At 36.9% G+C, this 25,480-nt stretch overlaps 1 protein-coding gene across 1 annotated transcript in view; it reads left to right on the top strand.

Moving 5' to 3' along the window:
* KIAA2026 (KIAA2026 ortholog) overlaps window positions 1-25,480 on the top strand; it is a 60,558-nt gene that overhangs the window by 3,328 nt on the left and 31,750 nt on the right. Inside the window, exons 2-4 of the mRNA XM_042877395.1 lie at window positions 1,588-1,788; window positions 5,299-6,726; window positions 24,019-24,094. Coding sequence (XP_042733329.1) covers window positions 1,588-1,788; window positions 5,299-6,726; window positions 24,019-24,094 — 1,705 coding nt within the window. The remainder of the gene's footprint in view (window positions 1-1,587; window positions 1,789-5,298; window positions 6,727-24,018; window positions 24,095-25,480) is intronic.

The raw sequence follows: 25,480 nt of genomic DNA, 5'->3' as shown, positions 1-25,480 counted from the left end.
CTAGATCATTGATTAAGATGTTGAGGAGCTCCTGTCCCAAGGCAGACCCCTGGGGACGCCACTCTTGACTTCCTTCACGTGGACAGAGAGACATTTACTATAACCTTCTGGCTGCAACAATACAGTCAATTCCTTATCCACTGTATAGTCCACCCTTCATATCTCTTCAAGCTGGGGATAAGGATGTGGAGTCAGAGGCCTCCAGGCAGGCAATGTCATTTGAGCTTCCTCTTCCTACTGATGTTGTCAGTCCATTGTAGTCCAGGTTGGTCAGGCACAACCTGCCCTTGGTGGAGCCATGCTGGCAGTTGCAGGTCTCCTCCTTGTCTTGCACGTGCTTTAACACAGCCTCCAGGAGGATCTTTTCTGTGATCTCCTCGTGCACGTTTGTGAGGTTCACTGGTCTGTTACTCCATGCTTCCTTGCACTGTCCCATTCTTAAAAAATAGTAGTGATGTTTCCCTTTTCTCCAGTCACTGAGGGCTTCACCTGACAGCCATGACTTTTTGATTTATGGTGAAGAATAGCTTGGCAACCACATCAGCCTGTTCTTTCAGGACCCTGGGATGCATATCATTGGGACCCATAAGCATGTTTACTCTCATCAAGGTGGTTTTGAGCTTGCTTTTTCCTTACTGCGGGAGTGATTTTGTTCTCCCAAAGTCCACCTAGAGGTTCAGGGGTGGGAGAGTGGTGGGAGGACTGATTTGCAATGAAGGGTAAGGCAAAGGCCTTGTTCAATACTTCAGTTTTCTACACATATTTTGTTGCCATTTCCCTTTTTGTTTGTGTTATATTCTTATCAGTGTACCTGTGGAATCTCTTGATATTTTGACATCCCATGCCAAGTTCAGTTCCTTTGGTGCATGGGCTTTCCCTATCCCAGTTGGCTTCACGGTGATATTTATTCAGTCTTCTTCATCAAGTAGTTCAGGTGCAGCAATGTTGAATGTATGATTTTCAGTTACTACAAACTAAAGAGTATTACCTCAAAGTAGGGAGTAATTTTAAGAGGAGGTTGGATTTTGTTTTCTTCCCTCTTGTTTTCAGAGTATGTGATAAATGTCGCTTAGAGCATTTTCACTGCATTACTTTGAAATACAGCATAGTATGAAATGTTACTGCTCAACCACCTATGCTGTGCTGTTTTACAACTTCTTTTAAAAAATATTTAATAGTAATAAGCTGCTGTTTGAAGAAAGTGACAACAAAAAAAAAACATTTTTTCAGTATTTTTAGATATCTTCTAAAAAGTGTGATTTCTTAAGTATTGCAGAAGTATTTTCTTTCCAAATATTTATCTAATTCTATGACTTAAGGATTAAAAAATGGATTTAAGCCTCCAAATAGTACTTGATTCCTTGAGATAACTACCCATCATTTTTAAGAGACATGAACATATATGTATGTTAGTCTATTAGTCTTAAATTATACAATTTTGCAAAGGTATTTCTGAAGGCAGTCCTAGTGATACCAAGAGAAGAAGTCCTGACTAAATATTCTTGACCTATGGGTGGTGGTGTAGGCATTGTAGTGCAGTAGTAAAGGAAAATTATAATTGTGGATTGACTTTGTTTTCCTTTCTAGGCATTTAAGAGAGAAGACATCAATAGCAGTAACATCTAGAGGATCCTATGGTCTAGAAGATGAGAAAGGAACACCGTGCACTTCAACACGACGTCGTTCCACACCTCGCAATTTAGTAGGCTTGTCAACGGGCATGTTCGAGTCTGTGATGGTTCAGGTTCTAAGGCAAGAGGAACAGCTCAGAGCAAAAGAAGAGAAGAGGTAAAAGGAAAAACTGTGTTTTGGTAAAATAATCATGCCATCTTAATACTTGAGACTCCTTTGCATCACTAAACTTGGTAGTATTATTTGTCTTTAGTAAATGAATGAAGCCAGCCTTCAGTATAGTGTATCCATGGAGAAAGGAATTAGTTTTTAATTTATCACCTTCTTGGAAAAAATACTAAAGCATTATAATCTTTGTAAGTAATTTAAGGCTGCTGTTGTTTTTGAACTGTAAAATTTTTAATAGTAACTGAAAGCATCTACAGCCCAGTCATGGTTTATCCTACTTCTTAATGGTCTTTTTCCTATACAAAAAGCCAAACTAACAAAAAAACAACTACCAATATGGTCACAGAAATAGACTGTAATTACGCTTGTTTGTACTTACCTCACTGATGGCCAGAGGCAAACTTCTTCTGCAAGTGCCATTCCTATTATCTCACCAGTTTGGCATTTTACCTTTTTCGTTAGGTAAAAAATTTACAGTTTGTGTGTAGTTAACTCTGAGGGATTTTGCAGTTACCAAATGTGATAAACATGGAGGGTAGTGATAAGAACTTAGCTTTAGGAGATGAAATGCTTCTAAATTTTTTCAAATCTAAAGGTTTTAGAGATTTTTCCCGTATGTAATGAAAGCATTCTCAGTTTGCAGGTAAAAATTTTTAACAGATCTGAAGCCATACAGTTTGGGCTGTGTTGCATGCTAACCAGTACTTCTTCCCTAGATATGATTGAGTCTTTCTTGTGATTCAACTCATTTTCAACTTCAAAAAAGTAAAGATTAGTAGAGATTTTATTTCTCTGGTGAATTCCCTTGAGCAGTGTTCAACTTTGCATTCCATTTCTCTGAACTTGATGTACTTTTTTTATGAAAAGGTTATGGAAATTGAAAAGGCCTGTCAAATTAGCAATACATTATTAATGGAGATCCATATAATATTGATATCATGTGTATTTTTCACAGTATTTTTATCTATAAATACGCATACTTGAAACACTACGTTGACATACCATTTTTCTTCAAAAGTATATTACAAATTCCTGTGCTTACGTTGGATTATTGATAAAATATAGATGATGTTGTGTATATTCCATCTGTTATGAAAAAAATAGCTGTTCACCTTCTTTTTCCAGAAATCTGATACCCCAAGTTGCTACAGAGTATATACTTACCAAAAGGAGATATAAAACTTCTGCCTTGGGTGGTTTATTGCAGCTTACAGTGCCTTACTTTTAGTAAAGCCATTGAAGTGTTCCTTAGAGCTACAAACTTGATCCACTGGCAAATACGCATTTTACTGAATTTGCCTTTCACTCGTTCTTCATTTTTTGTAATCATGTTGAAGTTTGTTCACCTGAAATTGCATTTAAATCTATTTAAAGCTTGTACTGAATTGATTGGGAAAATTCAGTTAAAATATGGGTTAGCAAACAATTATCCATGTTTTTCAGGCCTAATTGTCGTGGTGTATTTTTGTTAAATTTGTGGTATTAACTCTAGTCTCAGAACTAAAGCACTACCTTAGTAGATACAAATTAATCATTTGAGTCTTATTACTATTACAAAAAAAAAAGCATCCAAATCTGTTGCTGTAATACTGGCTATTCTGTGTCTAATTGTGAGTGGGTAAAGTATTTAAGATTTTAATTTCCACTGTATCAAACTGTGCCTTCCTCCCAGTCTTGCTATACTACTGATTTTTCCCATGAAATGGTGTGCAGTTCAACAGCGTAACTTGCTTGTGTGCTGTCAAATCAGTTTTGAGCCGCTGTTTACCTAGCTTGCAAGTGAGTGGTCTGCTGAATAAAAACATATTCCTTTTCTGGCAGTGCATCCAGTGAGTCAGCATGCATTCTTTCTAGTTATCAAGCATATTAGTTGAGTCTCTTGAACTGCTTGAGTTACTAACTTGCAGCGCTAGGATAGGTGAAGTTGCTGATGCTGGCGCCTTGCTAGAAAACACCCTCATACCTAAAGAAATTGGCTGCTGAAATCCAAGTTAATGTCTAAATCTTTGTTCTAGGTACTTAGCTAGTCTTACAAGACGCAGGCATTTTATGAAATGGATTTTTTTTTTTTTTTAGATCATAGAATCATTAAGGTCAGAAAAGACCTCTAAGATCATGAAGTCCAACCGTCAACCCATCACCACCATGCCCACTAAACCATGTTCAAGATTTTCTTAAGCTGCATATTTTGGAAGACTGAAACACTTTTTTTTTTTTCTTTTCTGTAGTTAATTTTGTGGAATTCCTACTCTGTCTATTCATTATCTTTTTATGGGTATAGTTTGTAGATAATTTTCTTCCTTGTTGTCTATTCATGCCTTGTACAATCTATTTTATCTATCAATTGATGGTTCCTTTTATAACCTCACCTAAGTCATACATTAATTGAGGTAAACTTGATTTAGAACATGCCTTTGCAGCTATTAGTTTTATGTGGCAGCAAAAGACTTTTTTTTTTTCCTCTCCTCCCAAGCGTACTTACAAAAACAACCTTTGGAGAAAAAACGATGAGAAGCTTGGGAATAGCTCTGTAAAAAATTTCCTACAAGTATGGTTGTATCCTAGTTCTAACGGTTGGAATCTGGTCATGGTATGAAGCAAAAATGTGTCTTTACCATTAAAACTTAAATTCTTCTTACTATTAACAGCTGTTGGTGCTGATATGATTAATGATGATGTCCTGTTAGTTACTCTAGAACTAAATTAACATGTCTTGTGATCTAGTAAATTAGGTAGTAAGGTAATGGCTATCTGAAGTGGAAGCATTTCTTCCTCTTCAACTTGTTGCTTTTGACTGTCATGATAAATTTACAAGTAAGAGGAAATTGTTCTGTATATTGTGGTCATGTTTTTCTCTTGCTAATGTTTTGTATGGAGTCTGAAATTTTAAAGGAGTTTAACAGGACTCGTATTGCCAATAACCTCTTCCTCTGAATACCCACTATTTCTGCTCTATCCTTTTCTTAGATAGGGGACCAGAACTGAATACAATTTTTCAGGTGAGGGCAAACCACTTATTAATGTAATGACATCTTATTTCTAATGTCTTTTTCCATCACATTCTTCATATAATGTAATATATTTCCTTTTTGACCACTGTTGTACACAAGCTAATAAACAAGCCTCTACATGGGAGGGATTTTCACATTCCTGCATGTGAATGAAGCACTTAAGTTAGACAGAAACAAGGAGATTACAAGTTAGGTGACACAAGCCACATGACAATTTGGAATTAAGTTACCTAGCATTTATATTAAGAGATGTTTATATGGGTGGATGACAAGTAAAATACTGTTAATTGGAAATACTGAAACACAGCAAAAATAAGGGATTTGAGAACTAAAGAGGGATATGTTTTATAAATAACCAAATATTGGTATGTATTGTGTTCCTTATTCCTTCAAGATGTGTATATCATACTGGAGTTATGATTTTTTTTTCTCCTGTTTCTTTTAATTCAACTGATACCTGTTTTTTTTGTGGACTTTCTCCTAATAGGATGAGAGAGCAAGAAAGAAAAGAAGCAGAAGAAGCTAGTCAGAAGGAAATAGAAGAATGGGAAAAGTCACTTTTAGCTCAAGCAGCACCTACGAGGATGGAGACGATGTGGGAGATTCCAGCTATTGGTCATTTCCTTTGTTTAGCACAACAGATTTTAAACTTACCTGAGATAGTGTTCTATGAATTGGAACGCTGTCTTCTCATGCCTCAGTGTAATGCTTTTTTATCTAAAATAATGACTTCTTTGTTAAGTCCTCCACATCGCAGATCTACATTACATCGTAGGCCAACACTTTCTTACAGGGCTTGGGAAGCAGCACTAAGACAGAAAGTCCAACACTGGTATAATGTTGTAGGGCAGACTGACAATCCTAATAGCTCTGCAGAAAAACTTGGATTGTGTCCACAGTTTTTTAAAGTCCTTGGAGAAGTTAATCCCTTACAGGAAAAACCGTTTCATGAACTACCATTCTACCAAAAAGTGTGGCTGCTTAAAGGTCTCTGTGATTTTGTCTATGAAACACAAAAGGATGTTCAAGACGCTGTTCTGGGTCAACCTATTCATGAATGCAGAGAAGTAATTCTTGGTTATGACTACTTAGAAAATGCATATGTTCATTTTCCACAGTTTTGTGGTGCAGATGTTCGTATTTACAAACAGAAACCTTTTCAGGCTCCTGAGTTTCCATCTCCTCCCATCAAAGTAAAAAAAGTGCCACGTACAAAGGTAGAGAAGGTAAAACATGAGTATGTAAGCAAAAGTAATGGAGCTGTCAGCTCTGGCAATAGAGGAGATCTGCTACCTCGTTCCAAGTCAGAAGTAGGGAAAAGTATGGGTTCCATTGCTGGCTGCCCAGAAAAAGATACACGTTTAGATAGCTTTAGTGTCACTACAGAGATTAAGATTAACTGTGAAATGAAGACCTCAGGAGTCTGTGATATTAAAAAAACTTGTTATAAAGAGAACTTGAGGCATTTAATTAGTTCAGGAGAGATTGTGAGCATGGCTGATCACTTTAGTTCAGGAGAGAGAAAGCCTGCAGAGAACGGACAGGGTTGCGCAGAAATGGCCAGAGTAAAAGTTGAGATCAGTCCATTCAAAGAGAACACACTGAAAGCTTGTCAAGTGCTTGTCAATGGCACTCATAATGACAACCAAGACACAGACTACAACAAATCTGCTAAAGAAATAACGCTGGAGAACTCACTTCGAAGTAATAACAATAAACTAATTAAGTTGCGGGCAAAGAAGAAGAAAAAGAAAAAAAAGAAATTGAAGGATATTTTAAATGAAAATCTGCAGAAAAAACTTGATGACTTGCAAAGACGACGTGAGGTTCATCTTTATCCATTCAAATCTTACAAATCTGAGATCCAGAGCAAGTTATTCAAAAAGAAAGCGAAACACAAGAAACACAAGTCAGGTGAGTTGACATTTTTACCTATAGTAAAAACTAATGAAATACTGATTTTTTTTTTTGTTTGTTTTGAAATTTGCTTAGCTGATCATTCTGCATTTTGATTCTCGAAACTGGACAGCATTATTGCTTTACCTTGTTCAGATACCAACTTTTTGGTGAGAGTTTCCCTTTCAGTTACGCAGGCATATATTACAGGCTTGCAAGGTGATTGAACTGTGATTAATTTACGTAATATGTCTAGAGAGAGTGTAACTTGTAAGAATTTGTGTGTTACAAATAAAATTTAGGTGAGTAAATCTGATTGATTAGCTTCAGAGAGATCAAACAAGCTTGAACTTGTTTTTTGCTATGCTATCTCACAGCAATATTACCCCTTTCTGGTAATATTACTTTATTTGTGTTCAGAAGAATACAGAGTAAATGTGTGATATGATGATTCTAAAATCATCACTCCTAGAGATATACAGTGTTAGGTTTGGTTTGTACAGGTATTGGTTTGACTGGGCATTAATCATGCTTCTGCTTAATCAAGCAAATAGGATTGAGAATTTTTGCAGTTGACATTTTTGTCATGTATGTGGACACCACGTAGTTAAATGCTGGAGGATTTCAGTTAACTCACTGAAAAACTTAAAAACAATTTTAAATTAGTGAAGGTACACAGTTGTTGCATCACTTCAAATTATTGGGTGGCTGCTGTATTTTTTTGTGAGCTACTATAAAGCAGTTTTGAGTCATGAGCTTAGCTGTGAATGTAAGATTTTAGCAGGCTGCTTCAAACACTGCAGCAGGCCTAGTTTCAGAACAGTGTCAACTTGCAGGTAAATACTCATTTTCAGCCATAAAGTTAAGCAACAAAAGATCTGTGTTTAGCCTAACAGCTTGTGAAGGACAAGTGCATTCAGAAAATTGTTGCCAGTGTAGTTTAGTTAGAGCTTGCATGGAAATTTAAATCTAAGAAGACAGGTAACTTTTTTAGATCCTCAGTATCTGTGCAGAATATTCAAAACAACTGTCTTACTATATCAATCAGTCATAAACCCCTCCCTCCAAAAAACTTCAGTGAACATAAATTTCATCTGAACATGAATTTTAATAGTTGCAGTTCAGTTTCATATACGTAGTGTTTAGCAGCAATAATGTATTTTGCATTGTTAGCTTTCCAAATGTGTTACTGTTTTCATTTACTTTAAAAACAAACAACAAAATTAATAACAACCTAAATTGTAGGTGAGGGTTTTTAATTTAGATAACTATTGTTTAAAAGTTCCAGGCTGGATGTGGCTCTGGGCAGCTTGGTCTAGTGGTTGGCATCCCTGCCCATGGCAGGGGGGTTGAAACTACATGATCTTTATGGTTCTTTTCAGCCCAGGCCATTCTATGATTCTATGATTTTATGAAAAGTAAATAAATAAACAGATTTCTGTGACTGTATTTAAGTTACATTGCAGTTTTTGCTGTAGATGTTATTTTACAATGCATACTTTAAAATCTTCTTTCTATGAATCGTTGTTTTGAATGACAATCGCCATTAGCAAAACATTATAAAATGTGTGGAAGTAGCTTTTGAAACTGCTTTATAGAGGTGATGTTTATTGTGCTAACTGCTTTTCTTATATGCCATTTATAAAAAGAAGGCTTCAAAAATGCATGTTTGCCTCAGTTTTGATATTAGATATACTTAGTGGCATGTTAGCAGAATTTTTTTATACTTACAAATCATTTTATTAAAACTGAGAAGAGGAGAAAAAACTGAAGTGGTGTTAAATGAGATGTAAATATCTCTAAGTTGCTTTTTAAGAAGGGCATTACTAGCAGCTCTCACAGAATAATTGTATTTATAAGAAAAATACATTGTAAAATAATTGGAGCACTGGTGAAGTCATCTGTGGAGACTCAGCTGAACACCTACCTGGGTTACATGTTGTAGGGTACTTGCTTTAGCAGAGGATTGGACTCAGTGATCTCTTGAGATCCCTTACAACCCCTGTAATGTGCTTTTTTTTTTTTTTTTTTTAATTTCTGGTTTCTGGTCTGTAATGTTAAAGAATTCTTGCTCCTGCGTAGATCAAAAGCTTAATCCTGCCCTGGAAGTAGAAACAGATGTGGTGAACAGCAATTTTAAAATATTTTATATGTACACAATTATTATATGTAATATATATATATAATTCCTGTCCTTCAGTTGATATTCTCTCAAGAACAAACTGTCTTCCAGTGAGTTTTTGAGTCTAACATATAGTTATGAATAATGAATGAAATAATGAATAATAATGAATGAAAATAATGAAAGTAATGAATAGTGAAAATGAAGGTAGACATGCCTGGCTTTTCATTACTTAGTTATCTTATTTATGATAACCAATACAGCTATAACTTCATTTGTTTTCTGAAGTGTTAAAAAAAAGTTTGGATTTTGTTTGGATCTTTTTTCCAAAGACTTTGCTATTACAAGACTTTATTGCAAGATTTACCTAATATTGCTTTGATACTGGAATATAACTGAGATTATTTACACAGGCATCATACTTTGTGCTTTATGCTGAAGTTCTTTAGAATGTATTTTAGGACACAAATATGTTTCACAACCTAGCACTCTATGCCACTAAACACAGGGGAGCTAAAACTATTATTCTTTCAATGCTGTGTGTGTTTGTCCATGACCTGAACAGTAAATTCAGCTGTAGGATGCTGGGTACTTCTGTTTTTCCAGTTCCTTGTTGTATTGTAAGGAATTTAATATTGTCAAAAGTTGTTTAATGCAAATAATAGTGTAAAAAAAAAAAAAAAAAAATTGTTAGGAGTGAGTTTCTGTAACAGTAGACCAGTATATATGGAGAAATAATACCATCAGTTATCTGAACTTAGGTTTTAATTATACATACTTTTGTTTTTGGGAACGCTGTGGATTTATAGTTACTTACTTTCATTATCAGTTCAGACAGGCGGAGAATTGTCGTAGAAGGAAATCCAGAAGAGATGACCAAAGCTTTCTGCTACATGTTCTAATGGTGTTTGCACAGAGCTCATGTTTGTCTGTTGAATGAGAAACAACAGAAATGCCTCTTATCTACTTTCACTTTTCTTGTCTCTACTATTTAGTCTAATTTATGCTGAGGTGGGGAGAGTAAGACAACGTTCAGACATTCCTCATCTGTAAATAAGAGGCATTCCTAAGCATGTTATGAAGAGTCTTACCTCATTTGATGTTTTCTTCTTTCTCTCTCAAACTTCGGGGAATTTCCCGCATTATTCTGACCTTGCTGGAGAAAAAATTTCCTAGGTGATTAAATATTATGTGATAGAGCTTATGTTCCTTTGCCTATGAAGTACACATATGTACTCAGCTGAAATGGATAAGGAAGAATTGGATTACAGGAATGAACTCACACTAGTACCATGCTACAGAAATTGCTATTCACTGTTTTGTCACTTTTTAGTTTAAATAGCATTCCTCAAAGTTCTTCTGAAATTTGTTCTTTTCTTGAGGATGTCATTACAGCGTACAGTAAAAGAGACTTAGTATAGCCACTCTGAATTCACAAAAAACATTAATTTAAATATGATCATAGCAATCACTGTTCTTCACTATGTTCCTTTGTATAATCAATGAATATAAAGATGTTACAGTTATGAAATAAACAAGAGAGTTAGACAAAGCAGGTCATAATAACAAAAAGAGAATAGATAGGACACTTACCCCTATCCTGGGCTCACTTGTGAAACTCCAGCAGAGCAGATCTCCAGAAGAGATCCTTCCCCACTGGTAGCCAGCTCTTAAATGGGTCTAGGAGAAGTGGAGCCAGGCTCTGCCCCTTCTTGGCAGCACAACTGAATTCCCTTCACCTGTGCTGCCATGGCTGACCCAGTGCTCGCCTCAGGTGATCAATCAGAGGTTCAGGCCATGATTCAGCAGTTCCCATAGATCCTCAAAAGTAGTGTGTAGAACAGATAATGATAAATGGAAAGTTTGCTTTAGCAAGATGCATTTTTTACATATAGATGGATTGGGTTGTTTTTAGCTGAAAGCTTCACGCAATCACAAAGTCTTACAGGTTGGAAAGAATCTAGATATCATCTAGTCCCGCTCAACTGCTAAAGAAGTTTCCCTAGGGTAGTGTGCACAGGAAAAGGAATATTTTTAATATCTCCAGAGAAGGAAACTTCACAATACCTCTGGGCAGCATTTTCCAGTGCTCTGTCTCCTTTAAAAGAAAAAAATCTTTTCCCCATGTTCAGATGGAAGTTGCTCTGTTCTAGTTTGTGCCTGCTGACCCTTGTCCTGTCGCTGGGCACCATTGAAAGGAGGTGAATGTCATTGTCTTGGCACTCACCCTTCAGCTATTTATAAGCTTGCATAAGATTCCCTCTTGGTCTTCTTCTGGTTGAACAGTCCCAGGTCTCCCAGCCTTTCCTCATGAGAGTGATTCTCCCAGATCCTAATCTGCTTTGTAGCCTTCCCCTTGACTCTCAGGTAGTTCCCTATCTTTCTCTAACTGCGGAGCAGAGACCTGGATGCAGTATTCCAGATGTGACCACTCCAGAATAGAATAGAGGGGGAGGATCCACCTTCTGCTGGCCACACTCTGTAATGCAACCCAGCATATCATGGCCTTCTTGGCATCATGGGCACATTGCTTGCTAATGTCCTGGTGTCAACCAGGACACCTAGCTCCCTGTCTGCTGAGCTCTCTTCCAGCAGCTCAGTCCTTAACCTGTACTGATGATGCAGTTATTCCTGCCCAAGTGTAGGACTCTGCACTTGTCCTTGTTGAATCTCCTAAGTTTCCTCCGTAATCAGCTCTCCGACCTGTGCAGGTCTTGCTGAATGGCAGCACAGCTTTCTGGTGTGTCAGCCACTCCTCCCAGCTTTCTATCATCAGCAAACTTGCTGAGAGTGCACTTTCCATAACTACTGTGAGGAAAACTACTGGAAAATGCAACCATATTGTAAGCATTACAATAAGTAAGGAACTTCTTTATAAGTTATGAAAAGAAGAACGTAATCACTTTATTGAGTCTTTGCAACGTGGTAACTGTGTCAATATTACTGATAGAATAGTACTGAATATGATTGTATGTGTAATCAAGATCTAAGCTTGAACTAGATCAGTGTTTAGTGCTCTGAAGTAAGAATTTCACTTCCCAACATTTTTACATTCGCAAGTATTAACATTCTTCTGGGCTTAATCAATTTTTGTCTTGCTGTACATAGAGACTAGATGTGAAATGGCATCTAAACTACAAACAACCTCATGTTTCAAGATAATGAATTCTGAGTGGTTGACAAGTGAATGTCTTCCTTCCTTGACAGGGAATAGACTCTTTAGCAGAATCTGTTGTGATAGGGCAAGAGGAAATAGTTTCAAACTAAAAGAGTGGAAATTTAAATTGGATATAAGGAATAAATTTTTTACTATAAGGGTGGTAAGGCACTTGAACAGGTTTCCCAGAGATGCAGTGGATGCTCCGTCTGTGGAGACATACAAGATTAGTCTGGATGGGGCTCTGAACAACCTGAGCTAGCTGTAGATGTTTCTCTTCATTGCAGGAGAGTTGGACTAGGTGATTTTTTAAGGTCCCATCCAACTCAAATGATTCAATGATTCTGTAATTCTTGGCTTTCCTGTTCCTATCTCTGCTTGTCTGGACAGCATTCCTATATTCTTCCTGAGCCATGTATCCCTGCTTCAGTTACCTGTGTGCTTCCTTTTTATCCCTCTGCTTGACCAGCAGGTTGTTTTTCCAGCTATATTGATTTCCCGCTCTTCCTGCTTTGTTTCGAGCACTGGGGGATCTACAACTCTTGTGCTCTTAGAAAGGCATCATTAAGCTCTGCTCTGTTCCTTTGTCCCTAAAGAGCTTCCCAGGCAATCTTATCCAATAATTCCTTAACCAGCTGGAAGTTAATTTATTTGAAGTTTGGTGTCTTGACGTAGCTCTTTACCAGGCCCATATTCCTCGAGATCACAAACGCCTCTAGGACATCATTTCTACATCCCAGTCCACCTCCAGTCTTAACCTCTTTAATGAGTTTGTCTGTATTGGTGAATAGCAGGTCCATAGCACTTCTCCTCTGATTGGTTTATCTAGTACCTGGAGCAGGAAGTTACCCTCATTGCACTCCAGGAGTCTCTTGGATTGCTTGCAGCCTGCTGAGTTGCTTTCCCAGGAAGTACTTAGTGGTGGAAATGTCCCATAGAGATGAGAGACTATGTGCACAGTGACTCTTGTAGCTAAGCAAAAAGGCCTTGTCACCAAGCTCCTCTAGGGCCTGTAGTAGATCCTACCACCAGGTGTCCTTTATTGGTCTTGTCCTTAATTTTTACCCATAAGCTCTTAATATATTCGTGACTGTTTCTCAGAGGTAGCTCTTTGCAATCTATCAGTTGGTTAACATGTAGGGCAACTCAACTGCCCCTATTTCTAAAAAGCTTGTATCCCATTGATGCCTTGTATCCCTACAAATAGTGTTCTGGTCGTGTAGTTTGTAGAATAGCTTGTGTTGGAAAGGACTTTAAAGACCATCTACCCCATTGTGGGCAGGATTGGCAACCTCCACATTTCTAAGAGCAATTAGGACATAGTTTTCTAATTACACTATGGTTTCCAACTCCTCCTGCTTATTTCCCATGCTGTATACGTTGGTGTAGTGGCATTTCAGCTGGCCTATGGGGAGTGCTACCTTCTTGGAGGAGCCCTCCCTAATGGCTTTGGAACAAATCTGAGGTTTTTTTTTCCTCCTGCTTCCTTAAGTGACAGAGTTCCCTGGTTCTTTTTTGTAACTCATTTTTTGTAACTAAAGAGGTACATTCCCTTTTCCCATCAAACCTAGTTTAAAGGTTTGCTAATTCAGTGCAGTCAGATTCCTGCCTATCTGGTCAGTTGTGTCCCATCTGACATCATGTCCTGGTCTATCCAAGATGCATCCACTATCACAGAAGTCAAAGCCCTTTGTGTGGCACCATCCATGCACCCAGATGTACCTGTTAAGACAGTGAGGCACATCAAGCATTGTAGTGCAAGGCACAATATAACAACATAGGAATTTTGACTTTGCTTGGAATGCAGACTGGGTGAAACTGAACATGTGCACAGGGGTGATAAAAAAGAAAGGATGAGAGTCTGACTGAAGTAACTCCAGGTGCCTGAAGCAGAGGTTGAAGTAAGTGTGAGTTCAATCATCTCTTTAATGATTAATAATTCAATTTGTGTAGAGAACACCTTTATAGCATACATTTGCTGTAACCACAGTGATTTGTTGAAATGTTATCCTTTAGAAGAACTTCAGTGTAAATACTGTACCTGTGGTTTAAAAGATTCATAGCTATTTATCTTCTTAAACTTTATTTCACAGTATATTTTATTTCTTTGAAGTATCGTTAAGTTTTGTGTGCAAAGTCAACATTTGCTTGAGTGAGAAGGAATGAATTTAACAGCCTGGCAGCTGTTTTGTAGTAGCTGGTATGTTTTTGTCTTCAGAATAGTAAAGACTTCGTTGTAGGTGTCTGACTTCTTTGTGTGGAACAACCTGTTAACAGTGTTTAAAATAGTACATGTGGTTTCTTTTCTTTTGTAAGTCGCAACCAGATTCTCAGTGCATCAAGCTGTAGTGCCAGTCAAGTTTAGTAATTCTGGACACGTGCCTCTGTTGTGGGTTTATTTGCATTGTTCTTTAAATCACCATAATTAATGCATTTGTTCAGATCTGCTTTGCCATTGTAACTTTATAAAAACATTCTCTATGCCAACATGGAAGATCTAAAAAGTCTGTAGTAATGCTTCATTTTCTAGATAATTGCATGTGATATTTTCTAGAAGGGGGAGCTGTTGGGATCAACATTGAAGATGAGTACCGCAAAGTCGGGACATGCTCAGTTTTGCCAAACCTTTCAAATGTGTGAAAATGTATCTTAAGTGTTTGTGAAGAGGAAAACTCTTGCGAGTTTTTCCATTTTAGATCAGTGGAGTTGCATATAGAATGGGATGAGCAAGCAGGAATTTTTTTTGACTTTATCATGGTGAGTATTGGTGATGTAGGGTAAAATACCAGCTTTTTTGTCCCCAGGGAGATTGCTGCTGTGTTGCATATGCTGCAAAAATTGCATTACTGCTGTATGATGATGTCACTTCGTAATTTGTAGCACAGATTGTTACCTTCAAACAAGAGCCACAAGATCTCACAAGAAGTTTTACTAGCTCTTTAGATATGTTCCTCTTTTCAAGTAAAAATGATTTATGTTTGCTAACTAATAAATGGTCTGTATTACTCTTGATGAAGTGATTTAAGACTGTCAAGAGCATTTCTAAGAATTTTCTTAGTGTTGCTGGGGGAGCTGTTAGCTAATAAGGTTGATTTCCAGTAAGTCTTTGAACAGAAGTATTTAAACAGCATTGTTATTTAAAGTGAGTAAATGCTGGAAGATCTGTAAATGTGAACTTTTTTTTTTTTTTTTTTAAACTTTTTCACTCCTAGCTATCACTTTGATTAGCAAAAGGCTTGATCACAAACCATAATTACATAGAATCACAGAATGTTAGAGCTTGGAAAGCACCCATGGAAGTCATCTTGTCCAACCCCTGGATACGAACAGGGCCACCTTGAGCAGGTTGCAAGTAGTCACCTACACAGTAAAAATAAAAATTCTACTGATATTCAGACAGGGAATTTTTTGTTTCCCTTTGTGCCCATTGCCTCTTGTCATGTCTCTGGGAATCATTGAATTGGACTTGGTTGTTTTCTTTGCAAGTGCCATTCTGGTACTTACATACATTAATGAGATCCCTCCTACCCTTCTCTAGGCTGAGCAGTCTCAAGTTTCTCAGCCTGTCTTTATAGTAATGATGCTCTAGTCCCTTCATCATTTTCATGGCTCTTTTGTTGCACTCTGATGTACCCTCATCTGTCTTTTACTGGGGAACCACAGTGTTCCAGCTGTAGTCTCGTTAGCCCCCAAAGAGAGGAGAAGGGCCACCTCCCTTGACCTTACTGTCCATACTTTGTCTAACGTAGTCCAGGATACCATTAGCCTTCTTTGCTACAAAGGTATATAGTTGGCGTGTGTTCAAGCAGCTGCTTTCCTTTGAGGTAGCCCCCAGCACTGTCTGGTGCTTGGGATTGTTCTTAACAAAGTGCAGGTCTTTGTACATCCCCCCCTTGCTGAACTTCCCTTGTTTCCTGTCAGCACATTTCTCCAGACAGTCCAAATCCCTTTGGATACGAGCATGATGCTCTGCCCTATCAGCTCCACCTCCCCATTTTGTGTCATCTGCACATTTACTGTGTGTACACTTCACCCTATCATCCAGATCGTGAATTATCATACAGAACAGTATTGCTGACTGCAAGGTTCACCACCAGTTACTGGCCTCCACACAGACTTCATTCCACTAACTACCACTCTTTGGGCCTGGCCACTTAGCCAGTTTTCAACCCATCTCACTGTGTGGCCATCCACCTCATAAAACAATATCTTTTCTTTGCAGACCTTATGGGAGGCAGGGTCAAAGGCCCTACAGAAATTCCCTGCTTTTCCCACAATTAGCAGGCTGATCACTTCATCATAGAAGTCTGTCACACTGATTGAACATGATTTCTCCTTCGTGAATTCCTGCCGGCTATGAGGAAAGAAGCGATGAAGGAAAATAAGTAACAATCAGCACTTAATTGTCTATCAAAAGTATAACATTATTATACGTTGGAATTGAGATTTGAATGAACAAATTCATTCAAGACAGAATGAATTCGTGGAAGTCATATTTCTTCGGCTTCACTTACTATGATGATTCTTCACTATTAATTGAGAATTAACAAAACAGCAATGTAAAACTATTCAGTTTTTAATTATATTACTAATTTATTTTGGTTTAGTTTTATGTTTGTTATATAAAATACTGTCTTTGGCTGAGGAGCCAGGTATACATCAAACCTGGAATAAATTGTTTCAAGCAGCATCTCAGTCATACAAAGAACATTAACCTCCTTTGAAATCAACTTTTCTAGAGAACAGTGTTTATTTAATATTCATTTTAGTGCTTTCAGCTATCTCTTTTTCTCATTATACAATGCACAAATTTCCTTCTTCATAATCCTTCAAAAACCAAGCCATGACAAGAGGACAGGAGAGTATCCAAGTTAAACATTACTTGCATGTGCTCAGCATACATGTGCTCTGGCCCCTTCTGCAGGTGAGTAGGGGTATGCTCTGTGGGTGTATAATCAACAAATATAAAGATGCTATAATCGTGAAATAAACAAGAGAGTTAGACAAAGCAGGTCATAATAACAAAAAGAGAATAGATAGGACACTTACCCCTATCCTGGGCTCACTTGTGAAACTCCAGCAGAGCAGATCTCCAGAAGAGATCCTTTCCCACTGGTAGCCAGCTCTTAAATGGGTCTAGGAGAAGTGGAGCCAGGCTCTGCCCCTTCCAGCAGCACAACTGAATTGATCAATCAGAGGTTCAGGCCGTTATTCAGCAGTTCCCGTACAGTGGGAAGGCCTGTATTTACTGCATTCCTGATGCAAGATGGAGTTTGTTTTCATTCAGAAAAGCAAACAAGGAAATGATAGATGAAGTGTTACTCAACTGTACAGCCCTTATTGCCGATTGTGTGCATTTTGACAGGAGGTTTGTGTTAACAGGTAAAGTCAGGTAGTATACAAATCAAGCTTTTCTACTGTGATGCTGCCAGGTCTAGGTGTAGATTTGCATCTTTTATTTATGAGAAATACTATCTACTATTAATAAAATTTTTGTTTTATATCCATACATACCTGGACTATAGTTTCATTTAGGGTAACGTGTTGTAGTTTACTTGAAGATTAAGGCAAAGTGTTTTCCCTGTATTCTCTGGTGGAGAGTTAAAAGAGTCCTTCTGTGCTAAATGAACAGGGCTCTTGCCTTAAATGTTTGTAGTTTTTACCTCTCTAACCTCAGGAATGTCTTAATTCTGTCTGTTTTGGGAGTGGTATAAAAAAGAATTGATTCTCTCCTGCACTATCGGAGGGAGAAAAGAGATGAGAAAAGCTGCTTTTGTCCGGGGTAAGATGTCTTATATCCACTTCTCTGAACTGAAACCCCAGTGAGATGTGAAGCCTGCTGGAAGAAGCATTGTGGAGACATTAGTAATTGTGGCCCATGTTAGTGGGTGAATAAAAGATTAGGCAGGAATAATGCCGGCTGACATTTCCTAGTTTCACAATTCTTTTATTGTAGCAAAGTAGAATTTTATTAATATAGTTTTGATAAGTGTATATTTGAAAACAAGTCAGTTTCCTTTGTTTAGTAATATTGTATAATTTTGATAAAAGGCAAAAAGTTTTTTTTTCTTTTTAAAGAAATATTGTCATATTTGAAATTAAACTTTATATAAAAAGTAAAATTTTAATCTTATTAGGAGTATTGCCATGTGGTGCTAGCAAAAGCGAGGATAAATCAGTATTTACTTATTCATCTTTATAAAGATTAATCTTTATAAAGATTGAGGTTCTGGAGCAGATGCAAAGAAGAGCATCAAGGCTTGTGAAGGGCTTGTAGGGTATGTCCTATGAGGAGAGACTGAAGGATCTGCAGCTGTTTAGTCTGGGAAAGAGGAGGCTGAGGGGAGACCTTATTGCTCTCTTCAATATCTGAAAGGTGATTATAGTGGGAGTGGGGTTGGTCTCTTCTCACTGGTGATAGGTGACAGGATGAGGGGAATGAGGGAGGTGGTTGAGTCGCCATCCCTGGATGTGTTTATAAACTGTTTGGATGTGGTGCTCAGGGACATGATTTAGCAGAGGGTTGTTAGTTAGGGTAGTATGGCTAGGTTGTGGTTGGACTCGATGATCTTGAAGGTCTTTTCCAACCTGAGCGATTCTATGATTCTATAAAACATTTATCAAATACTTGTAAGTATTTCTCTGCTGTGCAAAAAAAAAAAAAAATAATCTGTTGTAGCTGTTGGATTGGGAGACCATTGGGAGACCACTGTTAATTCTTCAAGATAGTAGTAGCAACAGCCTTTGTGAAGTTGCAACTGTTGAGGAGAAGACCTCTTCAGAAGTTTCTAGATCATTATTTTACATGGACTTCTTGTTGTAGTTTGGGTAATAATTTATTTTGAAGGGAAACTATTTCATGTTTTTATCTTTTCATTCTTAACATGATTGGAGAAGACAACTGTGAAACTGGACAAAACATTTTCTGATTTATCTTCCATCTGCGCATTGCACTCTAGCACTATTGATTGCTATGTGTTTGTTATAGCATGTGTATTTTCTACAAGGCAGTCTTTTATAAGCAGCACAGTGATAGAAAAGTTGGTTGGAAGGAATTTCTGGAGGCCACATAGTTTGGCTCCTTGTTGGAAGCAGCACTTTTAAAAATGGTCACGTTGGCTGCGACTTGTCTACCTATTTCTTGAAGACATCTAAAGGTAGAAGTCTATCTATTGAGTCACCTCATCCCTTTATGAGAATGTTTCTACCGAAATGACTGCACATTCACTGACACTGGCTACCCAGAAGTCGTGGAATCTGCTTCTTGGGGACGTTCAGAAGATGCCTGAATGTGGAACTGGGCACCCTGCTCTCATGTTTCTACTTGAAAAGGACTTCAAACAGATGGAACCAAAAGTCCCTGCCAACTTCAGTCATTCTGTGATTCTATGATTATTTCTTTAGTCTGTGTGTTGAATTATTGCTAAATGGCTTCTAAATCACATCTAGTAAAAGCGAGAGACTGAGAACTGGGAGATAGGGAGGTCACATTGAATCACTATAGGTAATTTAATGAAACAATGTGTATCAACTTTTTCATTAGATGTTTTTTTCCTTCTTTATTTTTCATATTTGTTTTTCCAGCTGTGATTGCTTAAATATATTTGTACATTGAGCGTGGTCTAAAGGGTACAGTGTGCTATGACTCAAAATACACTTAGCATCTCTCAGTAGCATTACTTCTATCTTTGAAGTGAGTAATTTAAACTATTTTAAACAGTCTCTTTAGCTAAGATCACGGGCAAAGGAGCTCTAGCAGATGATACTGGAGTAGTTTGAGAAATTGCTACTCACAATAGTAATCTGTTCAACCCTTTACTGATTTTACTGTCCATACAGAATCTATGCCCACCTCAGCCTGGCAGTTCAAGACAAGCAGCTATGCTTTGTGGTGGCATGACTTCAGTATTAGCGTGACTATTTTTGTATGTGACAGGGCCAATATGAAGCAGCTGGTAGGGGCAGCCATATCTTACAATCGCTGTTGTCTATGCAGAACATACTTGTTTATCAGTTCGTAGTTTCAGATTGTGTGGATTGTGTGGATTTATTCTGTGGAAGACTAATTTTTCATAACTTCAGAAGATTTTCACTTCAAAATATTCAAATTCACTTACACTAAGGTACCGAAGGTAGTCCGGAAAAAGGGCACATGAGTAAGTGCAGCTGCATTGTCTCAGGAAGTACTGAAGAAAAGTTCCTTTAAATGCTTATTTTATCATGTTTTGTTTGTTTGTTTTTTATTTTTTTGACAAGCTATTAGAGCAAAAATTTCCTTTGTAACTTAGTGACTAAGGAATGCTTTTTTTTTTTTTTTTGAAAACCGGAGATTACTCTTAACCAAAAAAAAAAAAATATATCATTATTGCAACAATAGCTTCTTTCTATCAAATTTGAAATTGTTATTTTATAAGGATGTTATTAAAATAGACAATGACTTTCCCAAAGTTAGTTTGTTATACATAATGATTTTCTAACATAGTGCAAATATTTGTTCAGTTTTCTTTTTCGGTGCTGGCACCACAGGACGTCTGGTGTTTATAGTCTCCAAATGGTAAAGAGAGTATGGTGCTGTGCAGTACAAATATCTTACTAATTCGCAGAGTTATGTCAGCTTGTTAAATAATTATTAGTCTTATGTATGTATATTTTATTAGACAGCCATTGATCACCCTTATGTCAGACTTTTCTTTCTTTAGCAAAAAGAAAGAAAATGAAATTTTTAACCCTGATTCAGATTAAAAGCAGGTAAGAGGTAATCTTCAAAATGTTTGTAATCAAATTTTCAATTCTTGCTTTATTTGCTATCCCAATCTTTTCAATTTCAGATGTTTCTGAAAATAATAAATATTTACTTGGTCTTTTGGTATTTAATTATAAATCTTCCTAATTATTTTTGCCCTTTTTTTGGAAGTCAGTACTGGTGCTAAGAGAGAATATATTTCTGTTACCACTTACTTTTTCAAAGTATGCTGCATCATACAATATCTCATGTTGAAAATATTCAAGCAAATATTAATTAAAAAACGTTATGTTGAAAATATTCAAAACTAGATGTTTCTTTTTGACCATTCAGAACTATCTTTATATAAAGAAAGATAATGTAGGATTGCCTGGCAGCCTCATGTTTTTATCCCTTCATGCTCGTGCCAGATAACATTCTTTTACAGCATTAGGTAACCACTGTGTGTCCAGACATCTTCAGAGTTTGTCACAAAACTTGTATTAGATGTCTGCTTTAACTCATTTAATGAACAGCACTGTTTTCAATCATACCAAGTATGTTTTTAATGCATCTGAATCCCTAAAATGTGTACTAAAAATGTTGATATTTTGGATTTTTTTTTCATGTTTTCAACATGTGTAGGTCATTGTTTTAATAAAGATGCACCTATACCTTCATCACTCTTCTCTAATGTTAAGTCTTTGAGTGTTGACTTTTGGTAGCTGAGGACTCTTTAAATTTTCATGCATTTTATTAAGTGGATTTTCAGGTCTAGGTTTATAGCAGCAGTCTGTCCAATCCTGTACCCTGCCCTAGCGCTGTTCTGTGTCAGATTCAGCTAGAGTGTTTTGGAAATCACATAGAATAGTAAACTAAAAATAAAATTTTGATTTTTCTGTTCCCATTGTTTTGGTTAATGATTGATAGAGTGTCTTGAGATATGATCAGTATCTCAATGTATTCTGTTTAAATTGCCTCTATACCTACGTTGGTCACTGTGAAAGTAAAGCCTCCTATTTATTTCCATGGGAACTACAACAGATATAAAGAGCACGATAATACTATTCAGTAGAGCTACAAAATGCTGTTTTTCAACAAAGGCACTACCATTAGCTGTGCATTTTGTGAACAACAGCCTAAATACCATGCTTGTAAAAATTGGCTCCAGCAGAGGTGACCCACTGTTTCTTAGCAACTCGTTGCTAAGAAGATGTTGCCGTCATCTTTCATCAGAAAAATAGATGGAAGTGAGAAGGCATCAAATCTGGACTGTGCAGGAGGTGTGAATAGGACAGTTTAGGCAAGGTTCGCATTGTGCTTCATGGTCTTCAGATTACTATAGGGCCTGGTGTTAGTTACTGTATTGCATGAGAAAGGTAGTCTTCTCTGGAAGTTCAAGCCTTTAGCTTAGTCAGGGCTGTGGTCTAGTGATCAGAGTTCATTTGTCTAAGTTCCAGGATATCCAGAAGGATATCCCTTTCCTATCCCAAAAGAGATAGTGCACATCACTACCCACACAGGACTGTGTTCTGAACATGTTCTGTGTTGGGGAATGTAGTTGTTCACTCCATGGTTTGCTGTTTTGACTGCAGCTCGTAGTGGTGACATCACATGTCATCATCAGTTATGATGCAATCCACAAAACTGCCATCTTCAGCCTTATATCGGTTCAGTAGGACCTGACAAACTTGAATATAATGTTATTTCTGTTACCATGTGAGCATTCATGGGACCACTTGGCACAAACTTTGCAATATTCAAATTTTGTCACCATTGTTTCCAACGCACTGAAGCTCATACTGAGCTTTGTATAGTTCCCTTATCATAAGCTGCTGATTGTACAGGTGAGCTGATTGAGAAGCTCTTCCTTTGGTGATGCGACAGCTATGCATGGCTGTCAGGAACGTGGCTTACTTTTCATGCCACTGTCATTACAGCTGAAGCACACTACTGACCACCTCAACCATTCTCACATTTGCTGTTTGATCTCCACAAACATTTGTCAAATGTTAGTGAAAGTCCATGGGTGCCATTTGTTCCACATGGAGGACACACCTTTGCTTTACACGCATTTCCATGTCAGATGCCATTTTGTCAGACTGCCCCTCTGCTGCCATCTGTTGCACAGCAATAACATAGCAGAATGTTGGTGGAAAAGTTTAGCCTTCAGAGCCATACTACTGACAAAAACTTGTGTCATGGGTCAATATAATAAAATATGAGGCATTACTGTTGGAGTTGTTTTCATATAACTTCATGTGTGTATTTGCACATACATGTATTAGGAAAAAAAACACCACAATTCTGGACAGTATTTTCAAAATTAAAAAATTAGTTTTTTTTTTTTTTTTTTTTTTAAACCAGGTACCATGTGATGACTACGTCTAACAATAAATTCAGCATATGTCATGTGACTCTTTAGGTTTCTAGATGATGTTTAGAATGTGAGCATGGTGGTAATCTTACAGTGGTGGTTTTAGTTTAAATGAACTTGTCAGAAGAGGACTTGTTGCAGTTTACCGTATAAATGTAGGAATAAGGAAGTCACTTACATGAAGCATACATAATTCTGGGTGATGCAACTGCTTGATGTGAGAAGTGTTCACGAACTATCAATCCTGATACTTCAGGCATTACACCACTTGTGTTGCCTAAAGGAAAGTTAATTGTTATATCTGTATTACAATATGGCACAATTGTGTGGTGAGAACAGGAGGTTTCTTCTAAAATATTATGCTTTGCCACTGCCAGAATAACCCTGTGAGTATTCTGATTTCACTGAGAACTTCACTATATCCATTTGGCAATTTCTATATATTGTTTGTTCTTTGAGGATGTTTTTTAGTGTAACATGTAGATGTCGCAGACCCTAATGTATGATTCACTTTGCAGTGTCAGAGAACATACCTTGCAGGTGAGATACTGTATTTCTTAAGTTTGTGGCATAAATTCTGGATTTTGCTCCTTTCAGAACAGTGATGTGAACATTTCTTCTATGACTTAAATAATTTCTTGCAGGGTTCTCGTAATTTTTAGGTGGCATATTATGAGCACTGTAATGAGTTTGTTCTTTTCTCTTTTTTTTTCGTGTGTGTGTGTGTGTGTGTGTGAAAGAACTGCCCCACAGATACGTGTAGTTTAATGTTTGCTCTTGCTGAGTCTAGCTCTGATTCGTTGTGTTTACATGACGCACTCGTTAGCAATCTGGTAGTTACAGTTTAACTTTAAAGTCTGTATGTAATTTGGTTTTATTAATGAAGTACAACAAACAGCATTATGAAGCTTTTCTCTTTTAATCTTAAAAGGAAAAAAAATCGGTTTCTAAAAAAGCAATCACAAAGAAGAGGAAAGGTGTCACAAAGTCTGCCATACCAGAATTTCAGGTAAGTGATTTTAATTCTTGTTCTAAGTTCTTGAAACCTGAATACCTGTCCCTCAAATTAAGTCCCTCATTGTCTGACATAGGTCTTGTAAATCCTAGTCGAGAGATGGATTTTCCTTTTCTCGATTAAAAGGTGTGCTTCCAGTAGTGTTTTTAAACACACACTTCACATTTTCTTGGTAGAGAATGTTTTAGCATTTTTTATTATATGCATCTTATATAGTACATAAAAAGTTTTAAGATCTCAGGTAAGTATGATGCAGGACCAAACCTGGAAAACAGAAGTTGATGATGTAATTTGTAAGATACAATCTAGGATAAAATTACTAGTGTTTTTACTGGTTTGGTTTGGTACGGTTTAATGATATGTTTCACTGTGCCCCTTGAATTGAAATCTAGCTTAATTTATTCAAGAACTTGGAAAAAATCTGTACCTTCACATGTTCATCTTGTCTGTAACTGTTACCTCTTATCTGCGCATGAACTTTAGACCAGAAAGCACAAAGAAGAGAGTGGTGGTTATAACAATGTATTTTTTATGGTGCTGTAACAGAAGTATGAAAGCATTTAAGTTGTAAGTCACAGTTTATATATCCATACCTACTTGAATTAAATGTCTCTTTTGGTGGCATTTTTTAAGAAAAACTTATTTTTGAGATAGCAGTCTGTGCTATTCTAAGCAGTCAAACCTCATAAAACTACAACTGTCGTGTAGACAGTGTCTAAAAAAGTGTGTTTTTCTCAATGCATTCCCTGCATGCTGTGAGTATATGTAGTTTAGTTACAAATTGTCTAAAATGTTGTCTAAAGCTTGGCCTAATTTTATATCTAACCAAAGTAAACTGTTTGTTTATGTATCCATTTAAAAGCTAAATTAACATTTTATGCTTACCTATATAAAATGTTAATTAAAATGTAACTGAGTAATTTCAGCTCTTTTGATAAAAACTAGGCTTTAAATCTGTTTTAGATGAAGGTAAGATATATCGTCAGTGTGGGCAGTTTAATCTTTTTAGGGAACTTTTTAATTATTTATCTGCTTTTTTTAGGAGGATAGATAGGGCTAGTATGACTGTGTTTCAAATGTTTTCATATTTTATACCATATTTGCAGATGTGAAACTTCTAAAGCAGTGTAAAAGGTGTCTTGATATTCTTTTCCACATGCATGAATTGCCAGATACAACGTAATTATTTAAAGTAGAGAATATGTTTTAAAATATTTAATGAAACAAGTTTATACAGTGAGATATGCAAGGGAGGGTACAACTGCAAAAATATTGCTATTCATATGTAAATAGCAGCTGTTTTAGGAAGAAGCAAATAATTGAAACCTTTTCAAAAATTTATAATTTCTTTTATATGCCTTCAGTGTACAAATGTAAGAA

This window comes from Lagopus leucura, unplaced genomic scaffold (assembly GCF_019238085.1).
Source record: "Lagopus leucura isolate 7727_CA_CO unplaced genomic scaffold, USGS_WTPT01 Super-Scaffold_100018, whole genome shotgun sequence".
NCBI classification, from domain to species: Eukaryota; Metazoa; Chordata; class Aves; order Galliformes; family Phasianidae; genus Lagopus; species Lagopus leucura.
The sequence above is the reverse complement of the archived record's forward strand: the minus strand, read 5'-3'. Positions and strand labels throughout refer to the sequence as shown.